The following is a 23,664-nucleotide window of genomic DNA, read 5'->3' as shown; positions in this document are numbered from 1 at the left end:
TATATATATATATATATATATATATATGCAATGTTCTCAATTTAGGGGGACTATTCTTTTTGGCGTTTTTGCCTTTTTTATTGATAGGATAGTAGTGAGACAGGAAGCGAAGTGGGAGCGAGAGAGGGGATGGGATCGGGAAAGGTCCGCGAGCCACGACTCGAACACGGGACGCCCGAAGCTCAATGGCGCTTCATGTCGACATGCTGCCCACGAGGCTATCGGCGCCGACCTGTTTTGTATATTATGGAAATAAAATATTTTTTTTTATTTTTTTTACAATTTCCAAGCATTAAAAGCTTTAAATATATTTACAAAAATACAGTATTTTTTACAAAAAATACAAAGTTTGTTTAATGTATTAAGAATGTAATGAAAAGATTTTTTGTATTTTTACATATTATTTTAAACAAAATAGGGAACTGTTTTCTGTTAATTAAATTAAATTGGGAAAAAAAACAAGTTTTATGCACATTTTTGAAAATTCTATTTTTTGTAACAAATATTTATGTAATATTAGTGGATGTAATAGTGGAACTATTTTCTTCACTAGTTTTATAAACATTGCACTTGTGGGAAAGGACAACAACAGACAACAACACCCATATAATGCATGTTTATGTAGAACTACAAGCAAAATTGTAGCAATAAATAGCACATATGGAACACAAGTTCACGTCCTGTGTGAACGGCCCTAATGCCTCTTGGCGTGTTTCGCATACAGACACTTGAGCTGTTCTCCAGCTGTCTGAAACGTGCAGTTCCTCTCTCATTATAGCAGAACTCTAAGCCAGCCAACTTCATTCATTATTCAAATCCCCTCACCTCTCTGCTCTCAGGCGAGGCCTGTCTGTCTGCCTGCATGAGCAGACTTTGTGTGAATTAGCAAGCGTGTGCTCTCTAGGTCACCTAGAGCTAATTTTCCTCTGCTTCTGTGACTTGCCGCATTTGATTCTTTCGCCATAAGTACACCCAATTGTGGGTAAAGTTGCCCTTTGGCCCTTGGCTGTTGAGCAGCGACAACTGCTTTTCTGTCAAGTTGAAATCTCTGCCACTGGATTAATGTTTAATGTAGTTTATGCAGCGGTCAGGGCCCTTCAATTGTGTCCTCAGTGACTGTCTCCGTTTCCTCTTAATCGAACTGATCATTCTATCCATGATGAATGGTTCAAGTGTAATTGTAGTCTCTCATGAGTTAAATTATTTAGTAAAGGCACATTTAGGTCAGAGAATGTTCTGTTCAGATAGCGCTTTAAAGTCAACATGGAATCAGATTGAACCCTTTTTTTTTTACTTTTCTAATGCATGTTCCTGCTCTAATTGTGAATGATTCAGTGCTGCACATTATTCCAAATGAAAATGTCTTTATAATCTTTAATCAAAATAAAATTACGTTCTCTTTCTCAAAAATTAAATTTCCATGGATGCCACGTAGGCCTTGTGGTCTATCACATGTTAATCAATATACAAATGATTGTTTTTTTAAACAATATAAATAATAATAAACATTAATGTGGGTTGTTGGATGTAAACCAATAATTATATGACTCTTTAAGCATTATTTTAGCAAACCAGCATTCAAATTTTGCTCCTTTCTAGTATAACTTTTCATAAACCAATCAATTGATGGATGAAGTGATTTTTTTTCTGTTTTCCTTGGAAATACATAATATTTCAGAAGTTATATGGTTTGCTAACAGGACTTTCAGCTGGACGACTGTTCGCAAGAGAAAATAACTGAATCATGAAGAAATATAGAGACAAAATAAATGAAAAAGTCTCTGGTAAAGTTTGTTTCTATACAGACTGGTGAGAATGTCAGATGGGTCCCATCTAAACATGCACTCTACTGTCCTCTAATGAACTATGTGTGCTGTCTCTGCAGATGAGCTCTGGTTCTCTGATGGCTCACTGGCAGACAAGGCCAAGCTGGCAGACACTGGTATGATGCCCTTGCCGGACCACTCTTCTGGTCTCGACTGGTCACATCTTTTGGATGTGGCGCGGGCTTTTGAAGGTACAAGCATTCTGTTGTGTACACTAAATAAGTATGGCCTTGACCCATTTAGCATGCTTTGTGATCATAAACTCGCTGCTCACTGTTATGGAATGAACAACTACTGGGTATTTTTTCCACAAGGACAGCACTGACCCTTTGACTCTATGGATATTTTTGTACCAGACAAATGTAGTCAAATGCCTTCATGTCTGTCAAACAGCATTCAACAGCATGTGGTATTTCAGCACACAAATCTTTCTTACCAACTAGTTCAGCATTACCAGGCACTAGCTTAAATAACGCTGTGCAGTAAATATTTTAATTTACTCACTGGCATTCTTTTGAGCTCAAACATGCCTTTTTAATGCAAATGAGGCTCATTATAAAATTTGCCTTATTCACAAAGGTCAGCATTGTTAGCTCAGCACAATTAATGTTGTAGTATATATAATTTTATTCAAAAAATAAGATTTTTTTTTAAAAGTCTTATGCTCAATAAGGCTACATTTATTTGTTCAAAAATACAGTAAAAACAGTAATATTGTACAAATATCATAATTGTTTCTATTGTAATATATTTTAAAATGTAATTTATTCCTGTGATGGCAAAGCTGAATTTTCAGCATCATTACTCCACTCCTCAGATTCACATGATCCTTCAGAAATCATTCTGATATGATGATAAATAGAAATTTCAAAAGAAAGTAATTTATTTGAAATAGAAATTGTAACGTTATAAAAGTATTTACTTTCACTTTTGTTGCATCTTTGCTAAATAGAAGTGTTAATTAAAAAATATACCTTACTAACCCCAAACTTATGAATGGTAGTGTATTTAGACATTTTCTGTCCCAGTAAAGTAAAAGTACAATTTTTTGGTGTGTGTTTGTGCATTTACCTGATTTGCATAATTCCTTTAGTGAATTGGGAGCTAAGACAATGCAGACAGCAATTTTTTTTATTCATCCTTTTACATTTTTCCAGCTCACTGTATTCACTATAGGCTAGAGAAGCATTGAATATAACAAAAAACCTTAAAATGCCTTTTTGTCCTATTATTTGAAGTGTGTTTTGACCTAGGTTTTCCCTTACCACAAAGCTTGAGCTGCTCTCACACGCCATTAACAAAGTTAACTGAAGGTTGCACAAAACAGCATCCGTCTCTAACACTGCTCTTGACCATATCGAAATCACCACGTCTCTATTTTTCTCCCATTCATTTCCTGTGACTGCCTAAAGGCGCATTGTTCCGCAAGGTGCTAATTAGGAGCGGAGAACGTATTTTGAGCATGGAGAAATTAAGCCATTATCACAATGTGAGCCCAGCCAGACACCACTTAGGGAAATGACTCAAGCCATCGCTCGCTGTAATTACACATTTTGGGTTTTGGACGCTTTTACTCGTGCGCAATTACAACTGTTCCCTCACCTTCAACCATCACTGTGCAGACCATGGTGAATGTTGGCGAGGGCATGGCACGGCTCTTCTTGAACTGAGAATTTCCTTTTGATCTGCATGTGGAACAGAGAAAAATACATGGTAGATGGCTTTAATTGGTTGGGGGGCGTCGGCGAGGCAGTCAATGTGCGGCTTCCCCCTGCTAGCGTTGATTTTTCTCACAAGTCCTTAGAGATGCGCTCTTGGGACCTGACGGGTATGAAAAATGGAATGAGTGTGCAGCTCCGTCCTGAAATAGTGACAAATATGAGACCATCGTTTCATGGTGGGAGAAATGATTAAGTTAGCTTTTGCCTCAGGGTTTGGGTGCTAACTAGAAGGGGGTGGGGAGGAGGTGAGCTTACATTGTTGATTTCCATGTGCTGCTTTGTGCGTGTTTTTGTTCGGAGCGCTAATAATTATTCGGCCATTCAACTCCAGCTCCGACGACACCCCTTACTGTGAGACTGTTAATGAAATGAAATGAGAGAGGGGGGTGGAGGAAGCGCTGAAAGGTGTTAGAAGAGGTGAGAGCTCTTAAAGGAACCTCATGAACACTTTTAGCTCGGAGTTTGACGAAATAATGGCAGGTCAACATCTTGTGAGATCATGGTATGGTATGTGATATGTGGAATATATAAAGGGTCGTGAGGTGCATTCTTGTTAACAAAGAGCTTTGTAGGTCTTTATAAAGAAACAAAAGAAATTCTCCTCTTCTGAGGCCACACCTACATGTTTCTATAGCTTTCCCAAGTGTAAAACATATGTGGTGTGAATCCAAATGAAAGCTCTATAAAAACATATTTATTAACTTTTGGTCTATATTTTGCTATAAATGGGTAAAAATTTATATTTAAAACCTGATTCTAGATACAGGGGCGCCGCTACAGTTTCTGGCCCCCGCTGGACAGCATATTTACTCGGGGCCCCCGCTTTCCCAGGGGTCAATTAAAATGTCAATTAAAAAACACATTTATTAACATTTGGTTCATCTTTGCTATAATTGAGTAGAAAAAAATTGATCTAGATAGTTTTGTTTTATGCAAAACACATTCAGATTAAAGTCAATTCAGATTAAAGCTAAAAAAACATTAACTTTTGTTCTATCTTTTGCTATCAGTGGGTAGAAAATGTTTTTAAAACTGATCTAGATAGTTTTATGCTAATGCAAAACAGTGATGCGTTCAAATTAAAGCTGAGTGAAAATGATAAAGCATATATTTATTAATTTTTGGTCTATATTTTGCTATCAGTCTGTAGAAATCAGTATTTAAAATGGATGTAGATACTGTAGTTTTGTTTTATGCAAGTGTATATACACATTTATATGTGATAAGGGGTAAATTCAAATAAAAGTCCATAAATGAAAAAAAAAACTTCTGGTCCATCTTTTGCTGTCAATTAATAATAATGGTATCTAAAACTCAGATAGTTTGATGCAAATGTAAAACATTTATGCCAGTGATATAGGATAAATTCAAATTGTAACTCCATTAATAAATAAAAATTAGTCCATCTTTTGCTATCAGTGAATAGAAATTGGTATTTAAAAACAGATCTAGACAGTTACATGCAAGTGCAAAACACCTACTTATGTCAGTGATGCAAGGTAAATTCTAATTAAAACTCAATTAAAAAAAAAAACATTTATTGGCTTTTGCTCCATCTTTTTCTGTCTGTGAGCAGACATTGGCATCTAAATAGTTTCACTATATGTACAATAGAAAAAGCAGCACATTTGACAGTTGCACCCCCGTTATGCCCTCTCAGTGGAGGTAAAGGCATTATATCGGTGTGTTCTTGGTCTTGAATGCTTAATGATAAACCCGACTGACAGTGTAATGCTAAACTCACCTGAAAGCATGTGAACCCCCCTCCCGTCTCGCCATTAACCCTTCTGCCGCGTGAGCTCTGTTCCCCACTTAATTAACACCTTGCTCTGCTGAAGCTGCTTAACAGTTAGCTCTAACACCTCGAAAAGAGCTGAAAAGAACGATCACATTTAATAAGCTTTTCTCTGGGTGTTGCTCAAAGCTCCTACCTGGAACATTAGCCTGTATCACCTCAGCTGAAGCAGTATGATGTACCATGTTTCCTGTGTGCTTTGGGGATTTCCTGCTTGTCTTGTTTTTTGTTCTGTGCAATACTGATGAGTGATAAACAATTGTTTAATTGTAGATTTACAATACGCAACTGCTTGTATTAAATGATAAACATTGTAAACACAAAACACTGCAGATTCTTAGGCTGTTACTGCCTGTATATATCTGATAATGGATGTTTCGACTTGAATTTCTAACACAATAATTGTTTGCTCACTTATAGATCAGACTGCGACCTCTCTGAGCTCTCTGACTGAAGAAGAGCAGACCAAGCAGGTTCTGGAGCTCTCTGAGGAGCTGAACAGAAGAGTGGCATGTATGGATGCCTCAACCCTACTAGCAGGGTAAGTGCTGATGTAGAATTCCATCCATCCCTCCATTTGTATGTCCTTCCATTCATCCGTATATACATCCATCTAAATTGGTATATCCTATCTGGGTATGATGTCTGTTTATCTGTCTGTGATCAATCAAGCGTTCATTTTATCTATCTGACATTCTATCATTTTATGCTATCTATCTATCTATCTATCTATCTATCTATCTGTCTGTCTGTCTGTCTGTCTGTCTGTCTGTCTGTCTGATAATTCAAGTGTTCATTTTATCAACATGAATATAGATTGACAAGTGGTCATTCTATCATTTTATGTCTAATATCTGTCTGTCTATCTGTCTGTTTATCTGTCTGTGATCATTCAAGTGTTCATTTTATCTATCTGTCATTCTATCATTTTATGTCTAATATCTATCCATCTATCCTCTATCTATCTATCTATCTATCTGTCTGTCTGTCTGTCTGTGATCATTCAAGTGTTTATTTTATCTATCTGTCATTCTATCATTTTATGTCTAATATCTATCTATCCATCTATCCATCTATCTATCTATCTATCTATCTATCTATATATCTATCTATCTATCTTATCATTCAAGCGTTCATTTTATCTATCTGTCATTCTATAATTTTATGTCTAATATCTATCTATCTATCTATCTATCTATCTATCTATCTATCTGTCTGTCTGTCTGTCTGTGATCATTCAAGTTTTCATTTTATCTATCTGTCATTCTATCATTTTATACGTCTAATATCTGTCTGTCTGTCGTTCTATTGTTCTATCTATAATTCTGTTCTATCTGGCCGTCCATCTGTCCATTCATACATTTGGCCATTCATTCATCCATACACCCATCCATCTATCTATCTATTTATCTATCTATCGGTCTGCCTGTCTATCTATCTCTCTATCCGTCTATATATTTGTCTATGTCTGTATGCACATCTGTTTGTTCATGTGTGTGCCTCTGTGTCTAATTGTTCCTGTCTGTCTATTATCTACACAGGGAAGGTTCTCCTGCTTTGCTCACTGGGAAGGTTAACCAGCTGGAGCTCATTCTCCGACAGCTGCAGTATGACCTAAGGAAGGTAAGAGTCCCAAACATAATAACAGGCCTTTAATGGGCAAACATAATGCTTCAACAATCCTTAACATAGCTGAACACGCACTGTTAGCAGCATTCACCTCAAGGTAGTTATTTGTAACCTATATCTATCTATCTATCTTATCATTCAAGCGTTCATTTTATCTATCTGTCATTCTATAATTTTATGTCTAATATCTATCTATCTATCTATCTATCTATCTATCTATCTATCTGTCTGTCTGTCTGTCTGTCTGTGATCATTCAAGTTTTCATTTTATCTATCTGTCATTCTATCATTTTATACGTCTAATATCTGTCTGTCTGTCGTTCTATTGTTCTATCTATAATTCTGTTCTATCTGGCCGTCCATCTGTCCATTCATACATTTGGCCATTCATTCATCCATACACCCATCCATCTATCTATCTATTTATCTATCTATCGGTCTGCCTGTCTATCTATCTCTCTATCCGTCTATATATTTGTCTATGTCTGTATGCACATCTGTTTGTTCATGTGTGTGCCTCTGTGTCTAATTGTTCCTGTCTGTCTATTATCTACACAGGGAAGGTTCTCCTGCTTTGCTCACTGGGAAGGTTAACCAGCTGGAGCTCATTCTCCGACAGCTGCAGTATGACCTAAGGAAGGTAAGAGTCCCAAACATAATAACAGGCCTTTAATGGGCAAACATAATGCTTCAACAATCCTTAACATAGCTGAACACGCACTGTTAGCAGCATTCACCTCAAGGTAGTTATTTGTAACCACATGCTTTGTTAATATCCTCCAAAGGAGCAAGAAGACAAGGCTATGCTCCAAGAACAAGTTCAACACCTTCGACAAGACAACCTTCGACTGCATGAAGAGAGCCAGACAGCAGCCACGCAGCTGAGGAGATTTACTGAATTGTTTCTGAACACAATGGACAAGAAACCTTGAGCTGAAGTAGTCCATGACTTCCCCTTGTTGTGCTTCGCAAACAACATAACCCAAGGATAAGTAGTCCAGCATACTGTAAAAAAGATGTTAGGGGAGAAATTTCAGCATTTGAATGTGAACGTGTGCAGAGCTAATATGCTAACACACTAAAAAAAAAACTAAGTCATAGTTGGCAGGACATGAGAATGTGAATGAGAAAAGGGAGAGTAAGAAATTAAATAAGGTATGTGATAAGGGCTGGAAGGGAAAAATTAAATCGTTTATGACCATTTGAAGGGTACGAACACGTGGTGATCGTGAAAGTGAATGTAATGCAATAAGCCGTGATTTCTTTCTAAAATATTTGGTTCCTTGGGCTTAACATCTTCAAGCTACCGACGTAACTCAAGTTCACTCCTGGCTTTGTGGCTGTCCACCCCCATCATTTGTCAAAATGTAGACCAGCCAGGTGCAACGTTCCTTAGTATCCGAAGCTCCCCAAGACTAGGTGTACTGTATACCTGTTTTTGTAAGTAACACATTGAAACAAATGTTGTAGCAATAATTTTGCTGATGCTGTAATCACAGAGTTGTTCGATAAGATTAGCACTGAGTGTGATTTGGTTGTATTCAAAAAAAAAAAAAAAACATTTTTTGTGTGCCTGATGTTATTGGTGGTAAAAGGATCTTCCCTCAGTTGTTTTCGTTAAATCATATGACTGTCTGAGTGCTTACAAAATCCATGCCCACTGCTCTTATCCGTTAGGCGGCTGACTGGCTTTGTTTTAACAGACATTTAAACAGACATTAAACAGTTGAACTTGTGTGGGTGGGCCAGTACATGCAGACTAGCACCTGTAAACCACTTAATATAAAAGCCAAATTCTGCTTGTTGGTGTAAAGTACCTCAGAAAAGTGTCTTGTACCTTCGCCCTCTTATTTAAGCTTATTTAACCTAAGATTGTTATTTTAATGAGAGTATTTTCCTTTTCTGCACTAAAAAAAAAAAAAAACCGAGTAATGGCTCCATGTGGCAGTACTTTGTATACTTGTGTACCATGTCAGCAGTACTGTGTATAGCTTGGCTGAGAGATAACTGTAAACATAAAATGGTTTATTTCTGGGAAGTTCAGATGTTCGGATGCTGCTAGAGGACAGGATGTTGTTTTTTATGGCCTTTTAAAGATGTTTTTATTTCTTTGTAAATCTGTTTCGTTGAGGTTGGGATGAAAAGCTTACCTTTGTAAAATAAAGTTTAGGATGTCAATAAAGTAAGACTTGTGTCCTTTTAATATGGAGTTTGTGTTGGATTTCTTTAACAGTAGGAAAACAATTCATTACGTATGCATAGTTAAGATGGCATTATTAATTTGGATCATATTTTGCATAGGTTTTTTTTAATCCATTATTAGTGTAATTCATTCAAATTAATTTCGATGTTTAATTTAATTTTGGGAACACTGACAATTTTGGTCAATTGTCCAGTGTAAAATCTGCCAGTCTAATTGCAGTTCATGATAATGTTAATGTTAATTATTTAAATACTTACTTACTACCTATTATGCCCTTGGCATGTAGGGCAGCACCTAATTATTTAAATATTATATGAATATTCATTCAAATGAGCACATTTCGATATTTAATTAGGAACTTTTATTCATTTTAGTACTGTGTTGGGTTAATGTCCAGTGCAAAATCTGCTAGTCATTTTTTTTTTAGTTCATGGTAATGTTAATTGTTAAAAATATAAGATTATTAATTTGTTAAAATGTATATATTTTGATGTTTAATTTGAGAAACACTTGTCAAAGCGTTCAGTCAATGTCCAATGTAAAATCTGGGTCATGAACCAGTTGAGAATCCATTGATCTAAAGGAATGGATTTTAAACTTGTGAACCCTGTATGCATCTCAGCTTGCTTTTTTAAAGCTGTTTTTAAAAGCCAGTGATTGATTGATACTGGCTTGTATTATTGATCAGACACTTTGGAAGCTGGGTGCATGAGGAGCACCTCTGCATGACAAAGTGAGACCATCCATGAACTTCTCCACAATGTTACTAATAAGAAATATGACCAAGAACCAACCTATTCAACCCACTTCAGAGATGTTTGTGACATGTTTTAAATCTATGGCTGTGGTGTTGTTTTTGATGGATAGATTAAAAGTTGAGATGTTGGAGGAACATACACACAGGGAGCTGAAATGTGCAAACTTCAATGACCCATTTTAGGAGTGTCTGTTATTTGTGAAAACGCAGAGAAAAATCAATACATTTCTCCTTTCGCTGGTTGTGATTGAGAACAGAAATGGCAGCACTGCCCTACATCTGTGAAGAACCAGTGGAAAAATGTCAACCTTCTTAGGTGACCTGTGATGGATGACATGGACCAAGGTGCCTCTGCTCCTGTGGGAACTGACAAGGTGAAACTGGTGTACGTTTGAGGGTCATTCCAAGATCCTCAGACCAAGATTGGTCACTGTATCTTTACGTGAGCACCGGCTAATAAAGGGTTAAATTGGGATTTCAGACGTGGATGAACCATGAAATCAGAATGTGATTCTGATGCCCTAGACAAGATATGACCTTCACCTAGGGTTGACAAATAAACTATTATTATTATTATTATTATTATAAACCTAACCTATTATAAACAAAGGTACCAGAAGGCCAAATTTAACCCCTGCTGAAAACAGGGAAATGCCCCAGAGGAAAATCTTGGGAAAATGTAACATTGCATTTATTTTAAGTATTTATTTTTATTATTTAGTAATTTTTTTAAATTATAAAAATAATGGTAAGGTATGAAAGCCCATTTCTGCCACATAAGAAAAAAAACATGCATTGGTAAATTATAAAAAGTCTTAATTATGACATAAAATCTTGTCATTATGAGATGCTAAGTCATAATTATGAGATAAAATGTCGAAATTATGACAAAAAAGTTATGACAAATTTAAATTATGTAATGAAAAGTCAAGTTATTACAAAAAGAAACAAGTATGACAAAAAACTTTATGCCATAATTTTGACTTTCCATCATAATTTTGCTCATAATTGACATGTCGTCATAATTGACTTATGACATTTGTTAATTTTGACTAATATTGTTTACTTTTTATTACCTGACTTTTTGTGTAGTTTCTATATTTTTATGTAATAACTTTCTATCATAATTAAGATGTTTTACACTTAATTTTAACTTCTCTTCTCGTAAATATGACTTGGCACGCCATAATTTTGCCTTTTATGTCATAATTATGATTTTCCAAAGCATGATCTTTTTTTATGTGCCAGAAATGCGCTTCCATATTAAGGAGCCATCAAGAGATCAAGAAAGTTATATTTTCTTTTTTATATTTTTCTCTCTGAATCATTGCAGCTCCCAAAAGATGTAGTAGTTTTTATTGGAGTTTGATTGGAGATTTTTATTGCTTTTGCCTGGCATGCATCTGTACTCTTTCCTTATGCACCTGAAGTCCTATTTTAACCATATGTGGTTGTGTACACATGCATGCATGCATGTTACATTATTAACATCATTAAATAGCAACGGTTCATGTCTTGCCGCAGAGTTCAAGCGGAGGTCAGTGAATGTCAGCTGATGCACTCAATGCATGTGTAATCTTTTGTATTTATTAGCGATTGCAGGCAAGCCATGATGTTCCTGTTGTGAAGATCTGGGAAACATTTGGGTTGCAATTTTTAAGCAAGAAAGGATAAAAGCACAATAATCACAAATTATTCGCAGACCACAAATGTGGTTTGACTCATAATCAGTTTGTTTTACACTGACTGTTTTGTACTGTGGAGCTTTATAGTCCAGTACTTCTGTGGTATTCCACCAAGAAGGCTAAGCAAAAATGTTCATGTCCAACCACAACTTTGAGGAAAAACTGCTGAGTGAGGCAATCTCACCGCCTCTGGGAAAGAAATCAAACGCTCCTGTGATTAGAAAGCTTCACTGCTTGGCATCAAGATAAATGATGGATACGAATTCACAGATTGCAGTTATCCACACGTTCCATAAGAAATCTATGCTTTCTTAGCTATAAATCTGTGCAAATAGCAAAGTCATACCTAGTGTTACATGTCATAGAACGACCACAACACTGATTAGAGACTGAAAAACCACATCAAGCTGCAGAATCAGTGACAAGCCTAATCATATACTGGATTAAATCCTTTGTATGTTTGGTTCTGTAACCATAGCTAAAGTGACATAAGTGGGTGGATGTGCTTCGTCAGCCCTCTTGATGCTTGTTATTTCTCCTTTAGATCCAGCATGATGTACATAGACTGTCAAATGTAACAAGTATATCTACACAGCCACACTTTACCTGAATCTGGAGTGCCTCTGGGCTCTGTTTTAGGTCCGCCCTGCATTTGTTGCTAACAAGTAACAATAATGAACTCTAGGGCATCGAAAGATATATGCAAGCCCAATGCATACTTTTGGTCTAAATTTGCTGTTCAATAAAGAATATATGCTTTTTAAGGTCTTCATAGATGGTTTTAGGGTGAGCCAAATAACTTGACATACGCTACATGTCCAAAAGTGTCAACACCCTCTCCTACTTAACAGGTTTGGCTATTGCTACCACTTATACTGCTAACGGGTGCATAAAATCTTCTCAGACAAAATTTTTAGTAAACGCCAGTCTAGTGTCAGAACCTGACCTCACTGATGCCCTTGTGTCTAAATGGCTACATTTATGTTAAAGGGATCATTCAACCGAAAATGAACATTTCTGTTGACAATTTACTCACCCTCACATCATTCCAAACATGAATGACTTTCTTCTATGCTCTTATAAATAATGGCTCTTTATTGGCATTGATGGCTCCATGACGCAACTTTAACATCCGTTGAACTTTCCATTGCACAACATTCTTTAATTGAGAAAAAAAGGTTCTTTAGAACCCAAAATGGTTCTCCTATTCCATCACTACGAAAACCCTTTTGGAACCTTTATTTTTAAGAGTGTGTGGAACATAAATAAAGATATTTTTAAGAATGGTGGTAACTAAAATGTTTTGTTGACCTCTGTTTTATGGACAAAAATATACTAAAACATTTCTCAAAATATCCTCTTTCATGTTCTACAGAAGAAAGAAAGCTTCTGTGGTTGAAAAATAAAATTGCAAGTTACCTGCAAAGTTGTTGTTTTTACATCAGTTGTACAAGAACGAATGACATAAACCTGAAATTTGACCCAATTAGGTTAATAATAGTATTATCTAAAATAAAACATATAAAAAAATATATAAATTCTAAATATACAGTTGGGTTAGGATTATTTATCTTCTGTAGTGGATATGTGATAAGTATATAAAAAGACTAAATCAAAACTAAAACTTTAGACATTTGGCTCACTCTAATAGCAAATCACTTTGTGAATTGTCGCCTGAAGGGGCACAGGAGCACGTAGGAAGAATACAAATCTTGCCCAAGGCAGCTGAAGGTAACTTTGTTTGTCGTCTCCCGAGGGTGACCTGGTTGCCTTGCCAACAAAGCATGTAATTGGAAATGAAGCAGCCGCACTGCCAAGCCGTCTTTGCTGATCAACCACTGTGTGATGCCTCACACGCGCACACACTTCTTTCAAAGCACGGTGACTGCTGTGCAAAAGCTGGCTGTTTGTAACGTGCTAATGCCCCTCTTGCTTCCTCCATCTTAACATCATGAATGTTTAAACTCTTCCCAAAAGCACTTTATTTTGTATGTGGCTTAAGTGCAGACCTATCTGTTGAGTGGAGGATAAAACATGTCCGACAGGAAGTACAACACTGATTTCAGTTTTCAGAGTACAAAAGTGTTTTAAGGGTTACTCTGTGAAAGAAGCTGATTCGGTCACTTTTTCCCATGAGGCAGTGCATGAGAAGCACTGATGCTCACAAACATGGTACTTCTAGAACTCGGGAATGGCACTAAAAAACCAGACCCATCAGTTCCAAGAACTTTTTTACTCCTTCATAGTTCAAGTTATAAATCATGAAAATCCATTCGCTCCAAGAAAATCATTTTTATACTTCCTTCTATTCGTTCTGCTTGGTCAATGCTTCTCAAACTCAAAAGTCTGAATACTTTGGTTTAATGCAGCATAATACCATATCATGATACCTGCCTCATCCTTCAAGTGCATCCTTCTGCAGCATTGTTGACTCTGAACTTTATGTCAGTTCGAATATATCTGAAAATCAGAGCACACAGCAGCAAAGGTCATGGATGAACAAGATGAATCTTACTCTAAGCTGTCTTGCCTTACGGCATCAGTCTATGGCATGCCTCCCCTGCTGAAAAATGCATGCTGAAAATTCTTTTTAAAACAGACTTTAGTCCTATTGAAGTAAAAGTCCTCAATCGCATATCCCTGTCTTCTATGCATGCCAAAAGGCCCAAAAAGAATGAAGGAATAGAAGGAGTAAAGAGGTTTTTTTCATCTAAAGCGTTGCTTTCTTTTTTGCCCCTAAGGTTCTGAATGAGTGAGTCTTTGTTTGAAGCAAGGTGATCTTCAGTATAGTGGAAAAGATTTGAATGAAAGATACATGAGCGCTATTTTAACCAAGGTTGCTCAACCGCATAAACACATTTCATTACACCAAATACACAAAATAATGTTCTTTTTAGCAACATCATATGACCCCTTTAAATTAGCAGCATTTTTAAAGTTCACTTCAAGGTTGTTCATATTTTTGTTCAGGTCTAGAGGCCTGCAAGTCTAAATAAGAAATGTGTAATGTATCAAGTTTTTGTGAGTGTACAGTCCACAAAAAAGACTCTTTTATCATGCTAGAACAGTTCATTCGATCTGCAGCGTTGCCAGACTGGAGCAGGACTAGAGTAATAGGGACTGCTTTGAACTGCCTCTGTTCTGCAGGTGGAAGCCAATGCTTTCTGGATGATTTTTTTAGTTTTACAAATAAAGAAAGCAGGTTTGAATGTGTTTTGAGAGAGGGAGAGAGAGAGAGTGTGTGTGTGTGCGTGAGAGAGAGAGAGAGAGAGAGAGAGAGCTTTAGGGAATATAACTGCAGTTATTATTTGATTTTGCATAACATTTTATTATATTAAGTCATTTTAGGTATTTCAATATCTCCATATTGGGAAAGAACAGTGGTGGACAAAGTAAACAAATCCTACTTGAGCTTGATAAAATGACTGAATCATACTTTGAATACAAGTATCTATACTGACTACCATTTATTTATTTATTTTATTGCTGTTTGCTATTTGCCATTCTCCTGCTACCTATCATTATTATTAGTTAGCATGCAAACAAGCATCATATGTTCGGTTCAGTGATTTTTTTTTAGAGAGGCGCTCCAAGCGGATCAAAGAATCAGTAAGATGTTACAATGATGCGATTGTAGTAGTTAACAGCTTACTGATTCATTGATCCATTGATTCATTGATTCATAATTATTACAATGATTCGCGAATTGCAAACATGTTTAATGAAAAGAATGGCTCATTCAAATCAGACTGCTATTTCTTGTTCCTCTTCACTTCAGTATAATTATGGTAAATACAGTAGAGCAAAAAGTCTGATATTATAATTTAGAAAGTACGTTTTCCCAAATATAAATACTTTGGTAAAGTACAATGCACGGAAGTACAGTAATGGAGTAAATAAACTATATGGCTAGAGTAGAACATTCATTCAAATTGAATATTTACAGATCTCATACTGCCTGTCTCGGAATGCCATCCATCCAGTTGGGAAAACATTGTGTTGAGGCTGCTTGAGGTTGCCATGGCATTTATATTTAGTGGTATCTTCCCTCTTCATTCCCTGTCTTTTTATTGTAAAGGGCGACTTTCCATCCGCCCAGCGGGACACAGGATTTAATTGCTTCCTTCTTGGATGCTCCCGTCCTGTATTGAGTTTTGTGTGGTTGTCACAGGCCGGTTTCACCAGTGGTGAGAACATTTATCAAGAGTATTTATTTATATTGTTTACACAAGGCGGCCCACTGTGCACATTCTGAGGCACATTTGGACTCTCCAGCTGAGACCCATGAAAAATTTGCATTTGTGTTTTGTTAATGCCTTGCAGAGAGTTTTGTGAAAAGCGTTAGGCAGTTCCTCCCCCTTCAATAGGGGGCTCTCCCTTGGCCAGCTTTGTGATAAGGCAAACGGCAGAATTTGCATAAAGGGGAATTTACATAGGCAAACTCACTGTACTGTCTGACTCTGAGAACCTTAACCAACGGTGGCACAATATTATTCTTCTTCGTGTGAATAGACAAGCGCACTGTAGTCTGTTCTCGTCTCACAACAGCAGGAAAAACAAAAGGGATGCGCCACAAAAGGAAAGCCGTTAGCAGCGCGAGGGGAGCCACTGTAGCTATGGGGTATCCGAACATGAATATCTCAGATAAGAGGCAAATACAATGGCGTTAAGGTGGACAGAGACATATGGAGCCGGCCTGCAGACATTCCCGTTTCTGATGTCATGTCGGCGCACAGCGGCAGTGACTGGCTTCCCACTGATTTACAGGTTCAGGCACAAACAGAAGCCACAGCTTTACATGAGAGCGATGGGACTGACAGGCGCTAACACAGACACAGCATGGTGTTGCCAGAGGGTGAAATAAGAGTCGCTTATTGGGTCTCAATATGGGAACAAAATGCAGCAGAGGAGCATCACAGATAGAGATGTTGACAGGCTTGAAGACACGTCTTATCAAAACTGGCCTGTGAGGAACCATATATCTATATCCCATATAGCGTTCATTCAGCATCGCTTTCCACTATGCAGAATATCAATATGGTGGATAAAATAGTAGAATCACAGCATTTAAAGATGGAAATTCTAAGATTATTAAAATAAATAAATAAGATGTTAGTAGAAAAAAATATACTTCTTTATAGCAATATTGCAATTAGTAAACAATTTTAAATTATTTGACTACTCTGGTTAAAACAATTTGCACTACAAACCTAAGTGTTCATGATTATCATGATAAATTAAAATAATATGTGACCCTGGAGCACAAAACCAGTCATAAGTAGCACCTATTTTCCTATTTTGATACTGTAAAGCTGCTTTGACACAATCTGTATTGTTAAAAGCGCTATATAAATAAAGGTAAAAAAAAAAAAATTTTAAAATCTCATTAGGATATTAAGTAAAGATCATGTTCCGTGAAGATATTTTGTAAATTTCCTACTGTAAATATATCAAAACTTAATTTTTGATTAGTAATATGCATTGCTAAGAACATCATACTTCACGGAGGAATGGGTTTTGTTAATTTTCTTGTCACTGGGTAAATGACAAGACAATAAACGACTGAGCAGAGCATACTGTATTTCTTACAGTCTGGTAAAGTCCTTTATGGAAATACTGAAATCACAACACAGGCATATTAATTAAAAAATAAAAACCCAACTAATGCAGAACAGGAATGAGCCATTTTTCAATATCTGTATGTAACAAAATAATGCAAAAGTTGATATAATTTCTTGGGTCATCAGTTGGTTCACACAGAATATGCATACTGCATACTCTGATTTTGAAGGGAAATATTTAATAAACAGGGAGAACTTTGTAGATGATAGTCTTTTGCATTCTGTTTGAAATCTGCTGAGCTTTCTGCGGGCTCTGATTTCGTGCAGACCTGCTCATCAGTTCATAGTGTCCTAGCACATAAAAATCAGGTCATGAAGTACATCTCAAAATGCCACAATGCGTTTCCTCTCCTAAATGCAGGGACTTGCATATATAGGCATGATGAATTCGATGCAATGAAACACTCCCCTAATGAAGTGAGTCAGGAGAGGCAGGTGGTGAATCTACATACTGACATTAATGTTTCATGAACAGGGCCCGGGGAAAGGGCAAAGATATATTACCATAAGCTTTCCAGAACTATCATCTCAGCGTGTTGTTCCTCTGAGACTGTTTTCTTTTTTTAGAAGTTGCTGTTACTCATCTGCTGAGACAAACTCTTTTGAAATTCAGTTCATTTCATTTACGTTTCATTCAGTTCCAGTTTAATATACAAGTGTAGAATTCCATCTGCGGTATCGCCTGCATGCCGTCTTATTACAGAAGAGGAACAGACTTTTTTTTTTTAGATACGGGCGAACATTTGGTTACCCAAAGCGAAGTATCAAGTATTCAAAATGCAAATTGCTGTCCAGCAGGCTACAGGCACTAGCTGCCTTAAACAGCAGATTCAGGATAAAGAGAGAGAGAGATGGAGTAACAATTCAGCTAGTAAAGACATCTTGGAACAGGTTATTGATAGTGTCAGAGTGACCTCTTCTGGCATGGAGGCTATTACTTGAACATGAAGTCCCTATAGGGTAAACTTTCACCTGGGGAGCTGAGCTCAGCATGAGGCCGGACATACACAAACATGCATTATATGTGCTTTTACTGCTCTAATCCATTTCACTGTATGTTACAGCAGGATGGGAATCAAAGGTTGCTGATCATTAGCAGATGGTGCTAATTCAGCTCTCTCGGGCATTGGGTCATACATGGAGGAGCCTGGGTGTTCTTGCAACGCAGGCTTTTTCTGGAAGGTATATTTATTATCCGGAACAGTTTTTCTAATTCCACTTTTTAAACGGGATACATGGGGCAACAAAAACAGATAAAAATGGTATTTTATATATGGATACTTGTTTCTAATTCTATTGCTGAAATATTTGAATGCATTTTATATAGTACATAAAATAAGCTTTCCAGAATCATCTCAGCTTAATAAAATTTTAATGAAAAAAATACATGACTATAAAAGCTTTATACAGTACATAAAATGTATAAAACATATTTAGATACTATTTAGATGCTTGTTTTTAATTAATTATATTATACAGTATTCTATTCAAAGTCATACATGCATTTCATGTCAAATGAATTAAGAACATCTTTTTTCTAAATAAATAAATGAATTTTCCTAGTTCTTCTTTATAATCATCTTCCACATCAGTGATGTTGACCACAGATTCTCAGTAGAAGGGAAAGAGCAGTCTCTCTGTATGTGCACCCATCTCTTCCATCCTTCTCTGTAAGTAGGTCAGGAGCGTTTCTACAGTTCTCAGACAGCCTCTGACACACTTTTCTTGGGCATTTAGTTCATATCTTTTCTTAAGTGCTTTTGTGTGGTGATGGTCCCCGGAGATTTGTTCTCCCTGTTTCCTGCCCAGCCACAGACTGCTATAGGTTGCCCTCAGTCTACTTGTTTAACGCCCACATCTGTGTCCATTAAGGCATGTTTCATTGCCACAATGGCACTATATCCATTGACTTTTCTTAGCAGACAGCCACTATCTATTGATATTTTCAGTTAGAGATAATCTTATATTACCTGTAATTTGATCTAGGTCAAAATCAATGTTTTGTAGAGCTATGAAACTATTTGTAAGTGGCTGATCATTATTGTGACAGTGAAATCACACACGTTTTATTTGTTAAGCTTTTTTATTACAGTTAAAGGGGTTGTTTATAATAATAGGTCTATATGACTCATCTAAATCATCAACTAAATAAATTCAGTATGTGTATTTCTTCATTATTCTAAAAATCTATATTTTAAAAATCTAAGATATACAGTATGGTATGTATAGGATTTGTCACAACTTCTTTAACATTCACAAGTTTATAAAAGTACAAATATTCCATGCAGACTTTCAATTCATATGCATAAAAAATTAATTTGTTTTAGTAAATGCTCTCCAAACTAGTTTTACATGGAGTGTAGGACATGTCAACTTCCCAAGAGTATTTCATGTCCCATAAACACCATATGGCAAGACAAAATGTCATGGGATTCAGAATGCATTTATATTGTGTTACTTTGCAGGTCCTTTGGGGTTTGTATTACACCGTATTATAAAGTCTATTTTAAGAGTCTATTTGAAATAAGATACACAGAAATCAATACTCAGTTTTGCTGACTCCCACAGCTATTACATAATGCAGTCAGGTCGGAGAAACATGGTTTATGTTTCATATAGAAGAGTGTGAGTAGAGCACATGATTACAACATTTTTGAAGAGGCTCTGAACATTTACAGATATTATGATTATTTTATGTATTTCTGATAAGTTAACTGCTTATATTTTAAATTCAGATCTCTAAACTGCCTTGTATATCAGCCTGCCAGCAAAAATCATCTGGTCAAACAGAAGATTCTACACCTGATCCGTGGCTGTAATGACTGCACAATCACGAGAGCGGCACAAGCCACTGTTGCCCTTATTGATATTCACGAAGCCTGCCATGCGTGTGACTCACTTCTATTTCTGAATAGTGTTTTCTGAAGTGTTGGAAAATTACTCATCTTAAATTCCTCATCCCAGCGGGCCTGGCAACCATCTGTGATTTCAGCCTCTTCCTCTCCCTCTTTCTTCTCCTCCCTCTCTCCCTCCCTCTCATTTTCTCTGTCCGTATCTCTGTCCCTTCGAGAGCACAAGACATCTGGAGTTGTGCTCCTGTCTTGTTGTGCTCTAATAGAACAGGCTGTTTAGGACTCTGTTCTCCTTCCCGAATTTTATTCTCATGAATGCGATTAATAGATCTCGCTGAAGAGCCGTGTCTCCAGGTAACCTCTCTAGATGTGCTCATGATTACCCAAACAGCTATTTACATGGGGGTTTTGGGTCCTTCTGTTTCAGCTTTCTTCACAATAACACCTGTGCATTTTGAACAATGTTTGTAAATATTTCATATATGGCTGCCAGCTGATGCTTGATGAAAAATTCAATTAGAGTTGAATTTAAAATTATGGACAATATTGATAAGCAAATAATTATTTTAATGTTACGGCTGAAAACTGATAATTCTTCATTATTAAAATTCTACAGTTTTGTCTAAAATTAAAATGAGAAAAGAAATACTGTAAAACATTATAATAAATTATAAAAATAAATATTTATTTTAAATACTACAAGTGAATATAGGTGTCACAGTATTATGTGCAATATGAAAAAAAATATTCATTTTGAGATTTGCTAGAAAAATTAATTTAATTAAATTAATTTAATCCTAATTTTATTAAATTATAATTATTATTTTTAGTGATTTAAAAAATGCAAAAATAGTAGAAATGAGGATGCACAATTAAAGATACAATACTGATTGATATCAATAAATTAAATGATCTCTATTATCAACCAATAACTAACATAGAACCACTAATGCATCCCAATATTTAATGTAATTAATCGGTACCCTCAGTATGCATTTTCTGAGAGAACCCCACGGTGGCCGAGAGAGCTCAACGCGCTGCAAATGAAAAAACACATGCAAATAGAAAAAAACGCCTGCAAATTAAAAAAAACATCATCAATTTGACAACACATACGCTGCAAATGCTCACAACACAAACAAATAAAGAAACGCGCTGCAAATAAAGAAACGCGCTGCAAAAACAGAAACGGGCTGCAAATAGACACAGACCACATCAGAAATGTTTAAGGGGACAGCAAAGTGACAAACATGGCTGGGACATGCTTATCAATGTCTACTCTGAGATTTTTGTTTATTTTAATATCCTGATCATATTCATTAGCTCTCTTTTTTGTGGATATTATTATAAGCTGACGAAATACACAATTACTGTAACTGTGAAAGATTATGTAACTTACCTTACAAAAATTAACCATAGCCTACTATTAAAAATAATTATTGAATAAATACATTTATTAGGCTATATAAGAAAAATTAAAAGAAAAAATGGTTACTGTAACCATGCAAAAATTAACCATGTATTTACTACACTAACCATAGTTTTAACCATGATATTTGTACAACTGTGGTTATACAAATGGTAATCAATAAAAAAAAAACATGCTTAATTTTTTGTTTGTGTTGTGAGTATTTGCAGCGCGTTTCTGTTTTTGCAGCGAGTTTCTTTGTTTGTTTGTGTTGTGAGTAGCCTATTTGCAGGGCGTTTCTTTATTTGTTTGTGTTGTGAGTATTTGCAGCGCGTTTCTGTTTTTGCAGCGAGTTTCTTTGTTTGTTTGTGTTGTGAGTAGCCTATTTGCAGGGCGTTTCTTTATTTGTTTGTGTTGTGAGTATTTGCAGCGCGTTTCTGTTTTTGCAGCGAGTTTCTTTGTTTGTTTGTGTTGTGAGTAGCCTATTTGCAGGGCGTTTCTTTATTTGTTTGTGTTGTGAGTATTTGCAGCGCGTTTCTGTTTTTGCAGCGAGTTTCTTTGTTTGTTTGTGTTGTGAGTAGCCTATTTGCAGGGCGTTTCTTTATTTGTTTGTGTTGTGAGTATTTGCGTTTCTGTTTTTGCGGCATTTCTTTCTTTGTTTGTGTTGTGAGTATTTGCAGCGAGTTTCTGTTTTTGCAGCATTTCTTTCTTTGTTTGTGTTGTGAGTATTTGCAGCGCGTTTCTGTTTTTGCAGCGAGTTTCTTTGTTTGTTTGTGTTGTGAGTATTTGCAGCACATGTTCTGTCAAACTGATGAAGATGTTTTCTTCATTTGCTTGTGCTTTTTCTATTTGCATGTGTTTTCTGAAGTTGCAGCACGATGAGCTCTCTCGGCCACCGTAAGAACCCTTACATTTTTGTGGCTGACAAAGCACTGAATAAACATAACTTCAGAAGTCAGTATATTGTTTGATTTATTGTTTATTGTCCATATGAATTCATTTTATAGTGCATTATCAAGATGCATCCATCCTCCATCCTATTCTTTATCACATTACACAAGTGTTAAGTTTGACAAAAATGGCCTTCAGCATTTCACAGTGATGGACTTTTAACAACTCTTAAATCCCTAAATCCCTCGGTCTCAGCCACGTGCATAAACTGACATGTAAAGCCGTTTTGGATTATATGTAATCTTTTTGTTTCTCTGTATTGGCAGACTTTAATATGAGAGTGTATTTTTTTTAACACAACATTAAAATATGTGAAGTGTCATTAACCATCATCTGTTAGTTTGAGCCGGGGGTAAAGGACATCTGGTAATTTCCCTCTTGCTTCAAAGGTTGTCTTTATTCGTTTCCTCTGAATATTCTGTAATCTTAATGAACTCTCTTTCTCGTTTTTCACCACCTCTGCTGTTTTCTTTGAGTTCAATAAATTCGTTGTGCAGAGAGTCAGTGAAATGCACTACAATCTCCATTTGAAAATCACATCTGCATGTGTACGTGTGTGTATGTGTGCGCTCTTGAGCCGGACTGTTCCAGAAATTCATTTATCCCCATCACCATGTGAGTGCGGATAAGGTGATGGTGGCTAGTTTGAAGAAGACTCCCTTGAAAATCTTTAAGCCCCTTTTCAAAGGATTACCCACGGTGGCGTCGAACACTCGACAATGCATGTGGAGGTACTGAGGGACTAGCCGTAAGTTTAATTAGAAACATGGAGGGAGGTCGCTGGGCTATCTGCTAAAAAAATGAACACATTTTAGTCCCGGTCCCCATACAGACACTCTGCTGTCAGGATGCAGTGACTTCAAAGCGAAGAGCTGTGCGGGTATCAGGATTGCAGCTCTGTTTGGTTTGCTTGGAGAGATGTTTACAGACAGAACATGCTGGAAGCTCGGGCCGACCTTTCTGTGGGTCCTGTGTCAAACTCCTCAACTGTGCGCCGAATATAAATCAATGTCAGAGTGAACATGTACACATTTGTAAACAGTTAAAAGATGGAGTGAATCCCCCAAATCAGGGTTTCCCTTATGGGGGTTCCTGAAGGAACTGCAGGACATCAAAGCTAATCATTAATGAAATAAATAATATGTAGAATTACAAATTTAAAAGAAAAACAAAACACTTACTAAAAATATGAAATGTTTTATTTGTTTACCTGCAT

At 36.4% G+C, this 23,664-nt stretch overlaps 1 protein-coding gene across 2 annotated transcripts in view; it reads left to right on the top strand.

Annotated features, from left to right (window-relative positions):
* LOC107691278 (signal-induced proliferation-associated 1-like protein 2) overlaps positions 1 to 9,157 on the top strand; it is a 36,922-nt gene extending 27,765 nt beyond the window's left edge. For both annotated transcript variants that reach the window (XM_016489796.1, XM_016489795.1), the window contains 4 exons: positions 1,886 to 2,017; positions 5,763 to 5,883; positions 6,884 to 6,965; positions 7,757 to 9,157. In XM_016489796.1, coding sequence (XP_016345282.1) covers positions 1,886 to 2,017; positions 5,763 to 5,883; positions 6,884 to 6,965; positions 7,757 to 7,903 — 482 coding nt within the window. In that variant the 3' untranslated portion in view covers positions 7,904 to 9,157. The remainder of the gene's footprint in view (positions 1 to 1,885; positions 2,018 to 5,762; positions 5,884 to 6,883; positions 6,966 to 7,756) is intronic.
* The last annotated feature ends 14,507 nt before the right edge of the window (positions 9,158 to 23,664 follow it).

Source organism: Sinocyclocheilus anshuiensis, unplaced genomic scaffold, assembly GCF_001515605.1.
Source record: "Sinocyclocheilus anshuiensis isolate Anshui unplaced genomic scaffold, SAMN03320099.WGS_v1.1 scaffold1154, whole genome shotgun sequence".
Classification (NCBI taxonomy): Eukaryota; Metazoa; Chordata; class Actinopteri; order Cypriniformes; family Cyprinidae; genus Sinocyclocheilus; species Sinocyclocheilus anshuiensis.
The sequence above is the reverse complement of the archived record's forward strand: the minus strand, read 5'-3'. Positions and strand labels throughout refer to the sequence as shown.